The 9,372-nt window shown below is 37.3% G+C and overlaps 2 protein-coding genes across 3 annotated transcripts; both read left to right on the top strand.

The window, feature by feature from the left end:
• LOC109840086 (nucleobase-ascorbate transporter 2-like) lies at window positions 207-3,191 on the top strand. 2 transcript variants are annotated; one of them, XM_020408594.1, is made up of 9 exons: window positions 207-372; window positions 1,046-1,348; window positions 1,436-1,522; window positions 1,857-1,922; window positions 2,258-2,344; window positions 2,428-2,486; window positions 2,571-2,662; window positions 2,756-2,821; window positions 2,917-3,191. In XM_020408594.1, exons 2-9 carry the CDS (start codon window positions 1,274-1,276, stop codon window positions 3,069-3,071), a joined length of 687 nt encoding a protein of 228 aa, XP_020264183.1. In that variant the 5' UTR covers window positions 207-372; window positions 1,046-1,273; the 3' UTR covers window positions 3,072-3,191. The 2 variants fall into 2 exon arrangements, with proteins under 2 accessions (XP_020264183.1, XP_020264182.1); XM_020408593.1 differs by having other exon boundaries at window positions 2,744-2,821.
• LOC109843289 (putative protein TPRXL) lies at window positions 6,734-8,815 on the top strand. The gene is made up of 2 exons (XM_020412221.1): window positions 6,734-7,280; window positions 8,657-8,815. The coding sequence occupies exons 1-2, from the start codon at window positions 6,885-6,887 to the stop codon at window positions 8,726-8,728; spliced, it is 468 nt and encodes a 155-aa protein (XP_020267810.1). The 5' UTR covers window positions 6,734-6,884; the 3' UTR covers window positions 8,729-8,815.

The raw sequence follows: 9,372 nt of genomic DNA, 5'->3' as shown, positions 1-9,372 counted from the left end.
CCATCCCGAACCCCCGTTGAGCCTCCACCTGAAGGCCCGGCCCGACACCGTTCCCGGCTCCTCTCTCTACTCTTACGCATCGCTCGATTCTCAAGTTCCTTCGCCGAGGCAGCTCTCCTCGCTCTACCCCCATTCCCTCTTCATCTCGCTTCCGTTCCACATCTCGCGCTCAGCGTCGTCCGTCAACCCCAGGCCTGGCGCCCTCGGCCGCCATCTCCTTCTTCTCCGCCTCCGCGCACCACGACTCTGTCGCCGTCCGCTCCTTCCTCTATCTGAAGTCCCTCCCCTTCATCGAGATCAACTTCGACGTCTTCCCCGATACCGATCTCCTTTTTATCAATACGCGATTGCTAAATTAGGCTAAAAACTTCAGTAAGCAAGGATCTTTGTTATTAATTTTTGTGCTTTCTTGTGTTTTAATTGTCATCCAGTCATAACAAAGGTACAGTTATTTGATTGTTTCAGTTTATTTGATTATTTCAACCAACCATTGTCAAAATATTTTATTTCGGTTTATTTATTAGAGTTGGCAAGCATTATTGTCTATTTCTGTCTCTAGTTAGAATTATTTGTTACCTGTTAATTCAAGCCTTTGATCATTTTTATAGAGAATTATTGTTTGTTATGAACTCCTTGCATTAATTGGGATGAAATATTGAGTCAACCTTGTTAAATCCTTTCATTAAAAAGATGGTTAATGCGTTGCTCTTGCTCTGACGAACTATTGTCTGTTACCCATCTTAGTGGCAAATTCTAATTTATTATTTTTTACTTCTCAATTTTTCTAGCCGACTCCAAAAAATGGGGATACAAGCTTTGTTAATGTTGTTGCTTCAGCTGTTGTATTTTCTAATTTTTTATGATGTTTTTTGTTGCCTAGTGTTTCTTCTTGTTCTTATAGGCTAGCATGGCAATTCCATTTAAATTTATTGTAATGACAATGTTTGGATTGAAATTCTTGAAGTGTGATGAGCATGTTATGCATATCCAACATGAATTTTGAATCAACCGTGTATGAGCTTCTTGCACTTATGATCTCCTGCAGCTTTCAAAGACCATTTGTGCCAAAGAAGGGAAAGAATACGGCCTTATTGATGTCATTGTTTCTCCTACGGAGTTTATAAGAGTTTCAAGGCTTTGGGCATTAGAAATTTCTGACGGGCGTAAGCCTTGGATTTGTTCCCTTCATCGGACATATAAAATAGGCTCCCTTGTTGAGGCACGAGAAATATTAAAAGCTACAAGGCAACAAGCTAAAAAGATTACTCCAAACATGCCACAACACCAGGGGTGCCTTGACGCAATTGAGGAGGGAATCATTTTTGGAGGATATGTTGGTGTTTTGAAAGTAAATGTGCATGCCTTCCGTGTAATCTGATATGCTATCAATATAAAAGGATAATGATTTACTAAAATAGATTTTTTTTCACTTCAGGCAACAAAGCTTTTCAATGAGTTGATTTTATCAAGCACTTCAAGAGGCCTTGTTCATGTGTTCTTTTCTAAACGAGCCACATCTAAGGTATGTTCCAGATTTTCAATATAATGTTTTTCCCCTCCAGCAGTATGATGATTCAGGTATGCTTGAGTCTTTGTTGTTTAGTAGCATTTGGTGATGTTTGGTTAATCTTTTCACTAACAAACTGCGACAAGAAACTAATAAGGTATTATGTTTGTCTTTGTGCATATGCTTTTAAATTCACTTCTCTTTTTATTCTGGTCTTTATAGCATCCAGTTTGGATGACACCTAACATTATGAGAGGATTATAAAGTTTTCATTAGAAAAGGAAATGGTTAATACCAAATAATGCCATCATGATTATCTAATTGTAGCTAAAAGTTGCGTTTGTGGCAGGTGGTTAACAAGTATATTGATGAAGGAATAGCGAAGCTTGTCCCTAAGGTGCTATTTATTGATGAGGTACAGTTCTCTTACGATGTTCCAATTACTTTTATTTTGGAAAGGTCTAGTATCAACAATTATATTTTTACATCTGTTGGTTCATATGTTGCACATAGAATGATTTTCTTACCTAAATTATGCTTCGGAGACCTCGATATCACCTATAGTAATATTTGCTACAAATAGACGAATATGCAATGTGAGGTATTGATTTGCAATGGGTATAATGTTTAGTTAGAATCCAAATAAGCATCCAAATAGAGGACATGGAATGTTTTTTTCCTTTCCTCCTTTGCCTTTGTTCACAGCCAAATTCCCCTTGTTGAATTCAATTTCATGCTAAATTTATGCAGTCAACAGCAGCTTACAAAGCTGCAGTCTGGTTGGCAAGTGCAACTCCACCTCCTGCTCATGTTATTAGCCGAGGCATTGGATGGCAGGTCCAGTGTTTTCTTGTATAAAAAGTTCCACTAGCGAAACAATTGTTTGGATACACTATCTCATCATATTTATAAAACAACAGGGAATCGACCTTCTTTTAGATGGGCTTTTTGGCACAGGAACTGGTTCCACTGTCTCAGTGTAAGTCATCGTCTATTGAATATGTTCTACAATTTTGATTTTTTGTTTATCAATATCAGTAAAATATTTTACTGAATAATGCAGGGAGAATGTTGGTCTTCTTGGATCCACAAGAGTTGGAAGCCGAAGGGTCATACAAATATCAGCTGGTTTCATGATATTTTTCTCCATGTTGGGTGAGTGTTATCCTTGAGAAAATCAGGGATTTTGAACATAAACTTAACAATACTGACTTATATTTCTGCATCTTATTGCATGAAAATTTGGAGCACTTTTCGCCTCGATACCATTCATAATCTTTGCAGCAGTCTATTGTCTTCTGTTTGGATTTGTTGGTTTGTGATCTTCGCCTTATTCATCACTTGTATTACATGCCTTCTCTTTGTTCTACCTAATAATTGAAACTTTTTTCCTCTTATTTTTGTTACAGCGGCGGTAGGTTTATCCTTCTTACAGTTCACAAACATAAACTCTATGCACAACCTCTTCATTGTTGGTGTCTCCATCTTTCTTGGATTATCCATTACTCAATACTTCTTCAATTACAGCACGACTGACAGCCATGGTCCTGCTCACATTTGTTAGATTTGTATTTTAGTTAAGCGTTGTAGGATGTGGAGAAGTTGTGAACCTTGTAAATAGTCTAAACTCAAAGTTTTGTACTTGATTATCACTTCAATGAATTTATTGACAAAGCTTGTGTATCGAACATGCGTTATTTTGTAATTGATTAAGTTAATTTCTTATTTATGATGATAATTATTTGTTTCATTTGAATGATATCATGTATTGATATAAATGATTAGAAATAGATGAATATCATTGCTACATTTTGGATGCGAGAATAAGCATTAATATTTTGGTGAAAATATCTTTTTAATACCCTATAGCAATTGTTAGGATTTTGTTGATGTGGTATTTTATTTTTTTTAAAATAAATATTAAATCTTATAGTAATAGTTGCCTTTTGTTGTTAATAGACTGTAGCAACGGTTAGAATTTGCTGACATGGATTTTTTATTATTTTATAAAAAATAATCTAATAGTAACGGTTGTTATATTTACAACAGGTTTAGACCGTTGTAATATGCTAATTGTAACGACTTTAATAGTAACAGATTATTTGCAACGGTTTTAACCGTTGTTAATGTATTAGAAACGGTCTATGCTGTTACTAACAGGCCTATAAACAATGGTTAGAACCATTGCTAAAAGGGGCTTTTGTAGTAGTGAAAGTCCCAAGAGAAATGATGTTCTTCGTCAACTGCGGCACGAACCTCACTTTTTTCAACTCCCTAACCACACCATCATGCATCCTGATCCAGACTGAACCAATACCACCGATAGGGCATACATGGTCATTTTTCATACGCATAACATCCCCTCTTTCTAGCTCCTCAAAACTGGAGAACCAATCCCTCATAGGACAAATGTGATATGTAGCCCCCGAATTCAGCATCCACTCCGAAGAGTCGGCATAGCAAACCGATGGTAGTGCAGGACACGAATAACCTGAAGAATCTGTATCTGAATGTTCATTAATAGCTTTTACAACATTCATTTCTAAAGCTTGTACAGCTTTCCCCTTATTCTTCCCGGTCTTGTCCTTCAACTTTGAGCAATCGATTTTCTAATGTCTATCTTCTTTACAAAAGCGACATTGATTCCTACCAACACTCTTATAGCCACCACTATTCTTCGATTTTGAGTGGTTGACTTGGCGACGGTTTGGACTACGGCCTCGAGCTGCTAATAAATCTCCTGATGCCTTCTTAGAGGGTTCACCATCATTCTTCCTCAACTCATAATTCATTAACGTCAAGGTCACCTCCTTGTAGCTAACAATAGTTCTTATATTGATCATAGTGAGAACGAACGTACCATAATCATTCTCCGGTAACGAACATAAAAGTAGCATCGCCTTATCTTCATCCTCAACCATGATGTCCACATTAGTCATATCTGAAAGTAGCTTCATGAAGTTATTTACATGCTCCCTAATGGAAACTCTCATCTTCATCTTGAACTGGTAAAACATCTTCTTCAAGTGAAGTCGATTCTCAATGCTCTTAGTAAGGTACTTTTCATTAAGTGTTTCCCACGATCTCTTTGCTAACGTCTCGTTCATCACATCATAAATAAGATCCGGCGTCAAGCATGACCGAATAACTCCACAAGCCTTACTTTTCATCTTCTTCCAAACCATGTCCTCCATGTCAGCGGGTTTCTCTTGTAACTCAAGAGTCTCCTTCAAATTCTGTGCATCCAATGCATCCATCACCCGGCACCTCCACAAATCAAAATTGATCTTGCCGTTGAACTTAGGAACATCAATCTTTGTATTATTGATGCTCAGACTCTGTATCACCTTCGTAAGAGATGAACCTGATGTGCTTGCTTCTCCCATGTTATCGATCTAACTCTCCAAATAGGAATCCTTCAGCGAATCCTTCGAACAAGCATCAATCCAAACTTGAAGCTCTGATACCACTTGTTGTGTGCAGCGGAACTCTAATCACACGAACAAGAACAAGATAGATCACAACTAAACACAAGCACAAATCACAATCTCAGTAAGAAAACGAATTTTATGTGGTTCGGCAAGTTGCCTACATTCACGGGGCAAGGAGGGGAGAGTTCTTACTATTATAGATGAAGAGAATACAAAATAGGGTTACAAAATCACTCAAAACCCTAAAACAAAGCTCTCCAAATCTCTCATCAATCTCTTACAATTGGATGCAACAATCCTCTCTTAAAGACTGTTCAAAACGTTCTTGCTTAAACCCTAGAAATCAACATATTCCTATTTATATCAAACCCAAACAGAATGCAAACATGAATCCTAATACAGCCTGAAAACAGCCCGTAAGACGACTTACCAGAGGGCACAAGTCGACTTACCATAAGTCGACTTAACAGTCGTCATAAGTCAACTTGATCGAGCGCAAAACAATAACTGGAGAACAGAACGTAAGTCGACTTAACAATCCTGATAAGTCGACTTGACAGAGACAAAACTGACAAATGGAGGGCAGAACGTAAGTTGACTCGTGCACGGGCATAAGTCGACTTGTCATAAGTCGACTTATGTCTGTGCATGAGTCAACTTAGGACAGAAAACCCAGTTTTTTGCTTTCTTTCTTGAGTTCTCCACAAGAATAAGATGGCTCCACAATGGCAAACTATATTTCATTTCATGAGCATAACAGTATAAATGATCAAGTTTCTACTAATTTGACCACATGAAAATTAGCATTATTAAAACTTTAAACATCCATAACCTTTGACTTGAATGTCTTATTGAGGTAGTCCATGAGTCTTCTGAAAGCTCTTTCAAGCTCTACATTGGGAAAATTTGATTAAACTCCATTTCCGGCCATTTTCGAGATCCAAAACTCTTCGTGTAAAGTTGTTTCCGGGCTGTTTTTGTTATTTAGCCATTACTTGGCTCACCTTTGAACTATTTTGTGTTATTTAATTTTGGACTTTAAGTTTAACCCTAACTATTTAATTATTCATGTTCGGGTGTTCTAGGTTTTCAGTTTGTGAACGTCGGGAAATTATTCTATTTACAGATTATTAAAGTTTCAAAGTTTTTTCCTTGTTGCTTCAGTTATAAAATGCACTTTATTTTCTATTAAAAAAAAGAAAAAGAAAATGCACTTTATTATGTCAAAAAAATGCACTTTGGTGTAATATAATCCAAAAAAATTAAAATCAAGGACAAAAATAATATTTTCCTGTTCTTTTTAGCAATTACCTGCAGGTTTTAGGCTAAAAGTCAATAAACATGTAAATCTATCAAGAAAAATAAGGGGGGAAAAAGCATTTCGTGCAAAATATATCCCAACTACGAACTGTGTCTGCCTCATTATAGGCAAAAGCCGGGCTCAACTGTTATCTACGAACTGTTGCAGACGCTCCACCCAAGCTCCGCCATGACACATAGTTGGACTCAGACTACGCACGGCCCAATCTGTAGTCCGTTAGCATTTGTAACATGCAGCCCACAACCATTTCTGGACTAAAAAAATCACGGGAATAATTTGTTTGTAACGCAGAACGATGCGATCAGATGATCCGACCCGTTACAGTCCGCTGCAAGATCTCGTGTTTATTTGCCAGCAAATATAAATCACAACTAGAACAATTGGAAATTTGAAACGGCTAATAAAAAGCCAAGATTAAAAAGCAAGGAAGCAAAAAGAAAGCGGACATAACATAAAGGTGCAGGGGCCGGCTTCTTTGTTCTCGTGAATCACATAACCACAACTCAATAAAAGGGCATTAATTCAATGCCAAGGAGGAGCGCGCTGCTCATGCACGCATTCGACGCTCCTCCCTTCACAATTTAAACGCAACCAGCCCCTGGAGCTCTCGGCAGAGACAATCCGAATGGATCACGAGGAACAAGCATCAAGATCCGACCCNCTTGAGCTCCCGCCGAGGCTCTCAGCATCAACATCAGCAAAGGTTGTGAACCCTAACAGATTAACAAATCCCTCTTGCTTCTTGATTCGCGGGACGTCCTCTTGCTCTTTTGGGAAGGAGAGAAGAGGGAGGAAATTCGCGTGTTCAGAGTCAGAGAAGTCGTCGTCGCCTAATTCTTCTGCTTCTTCTTCTTCTTCTTCGTCTTCTTCTTCTTTCTCTTCGTTCAAGTCTTACTCCTCTGCGTCGGCTTCATCGTGTTATGTTGGTGGGGAGGAGAGCGAGGGCGAAGCAGAGGCGGAGCAGAGGAAGGTTAGGATTTTAAGATACAGGAAGAGGAGGATTTCTGCTTCTCACCTTTGGGTACGTTCTCTCAATCTGATTTACTCACTAACACCATTTTCCCCGCTTCGCTAAAAATATACTTGATTTTGCGTTTAAACACTAGGAACAAATGAATTTCTTTAATTGCCCTATTACAAAGTTAATGGAACTATAAAATTGATGGTTTTAAAGGTTGCTCAATTTGAATGCGGTTAATTTTGGGGTCTTCTTGTTAAGATTTCTCATCTGTTACAATCCCCGAAAGACTAATTTTCGGAGATTGTAGCCCCCTGTTCTCCTCAAGCTGACTGATCCTTGATCATCATAAACCTTAATTTTAAATTCAACATGTAAGTAGAACAGAGTGTCCAACTTGTGCCGCTCCAGTAAATTACCAGGAAAAATAACCTTTTTATATGGTGCTCTTGTTATAGATTTTGATTGAAATTTATATCACATATCAGGATTGAATCCTGTTTGTTACATGCGCTTATATATATCTTTTGGATTCGGATCCTCTCCACTACAAAAAAAACAGTGGAGGGGACCACTACATAATCACGGCCATTGATTATTTAGTTAATGGTTATGATTTTATCTTGTAGTGCAAATTAGGAATGAGTGCAATACACTGGGGTATGGTAAGTGTTAGATTTAGATTGTATCATAACCGCCTACTAAATAATCAACGATTGATATTAAAAGCAGTGGTCTCTCCACTATTTTTTTGTAGTGGAGAGGATCCTACTAAATAATCAACGATTGATATTAAAAGCAGTGGTCTCTCCACTATTTTTTTGTAGTGGAGAGGATCCAAATCCATATCTTTTTGGTACTCACATAAAAAACAAGCAGACTCGCCGCTAGGACAAAAATCAAGCGGTATCATTCTGTTATATAATGATAATGATAACGATAATAATATGTTCTAATAGGTTGGATCATTTTTTGGATTCAGACCCTCTTTGCTACCAAAAAGTAACAGAATACACATAATAGAAAGACTGCTATTTTTTAACTAATACACGGTTGTAATTCATCTTCTTTACTCTATAATAGGAGTAGGAATAAGAGAAATGAACATGAGGATACGTCGAGCGTTTCTATTAGCGAGGGTTGTATAGTATTTTTGCTTGTGATTGGGTGAACCTACCTAAACCTAACCCATGCCAAACTTTCACCTCCGATGTGAATTGGCTTGCCTGTAACTTTATCAACTTCAAATTCAAAATTTTAGTTCGATAAATTTAACTTTTCCTATTGGAAGCTTTTATTGAAGTCATCGAGTTATCCTTACTATATAAACAGGTGATCAAGCGCGTCACCAATTTAACCGCGCGCGAAATGCCGAAGCTGATTGAATGATCGTTGGATTCAAAGTTGAAATTAATTTCTCTATTTGGTTCCACATGCAGGCGGGCATAATTGTAAGGCTGAAGCAGGCAGTAATAGTCCCACATCGGAAGGAGAGGGACCACAGTATCTAATCCAAGCGGACAAGATCACGGTTTATGCACGGGAATTTTGAACTGAATCTTCAATCACTTGTATGCAACTTCTTCATCGTTGTGGATGAGGAGAAAAAGAAAATAACGTTTTTCTGATCGATACTATCACATAGCCTAGATATAGACTACTTATGGTGTTGTATGAGTTGTTCACTATATATTGTTCCAAATATTAGTAGATTAATTATTTAAAAAAAAAACTATTTAAAACTCTCTTTTTGAAAAAAGAAAGAGCAAACTGTTACTGATGGAATGAAATTATAAAACTATAGAATATTGATTATTGCAACTTACTGGCTCATGTGAAAAAAAGGTAATGGTCTTGTATACAACTAATTAACTCCAGTGTAGCTGTAACTTACTTGCCTCTGGTTGCATAGAAACTGTAAAGTTCAAAACAATTACTAGTTTACTCTTATCTTCCGCTCTCATGTATTTGCGATGAAAAACTATTAGAAATTTTAAAATAAACATGCAAGGTAAAATATATGAGGTTCGGGATAAACTATTATCTACATTCAACATGATCCTTTCCAATATTTCTCCTGCCCCATAAATTTAACCCTTTCCTCCACCTAATTTTAACTCATATATGAGGCTATAGAAAGGAGCTAGACAAAAAA

This window comes from Asparagus officinalis, chromosome 5 (genome assembly GCF_001876935.1).
Source record: "Asparagus officinalis chromosome 5, Aspof.V1, whole genome shotgun sequence".
Taxonomy (NCBI): domain Eukaryota; kingdom Viridiplantae; phylum Streptophyta; class Magnoliopsida; order Asparagales; family Asparagaceae; genus Asparagus; species Asparagus officinalis.
Note: the sequence above shows the minus strand (reverse complement) of the source record. Positions and strands in the feature narration are given on the sequence as shown.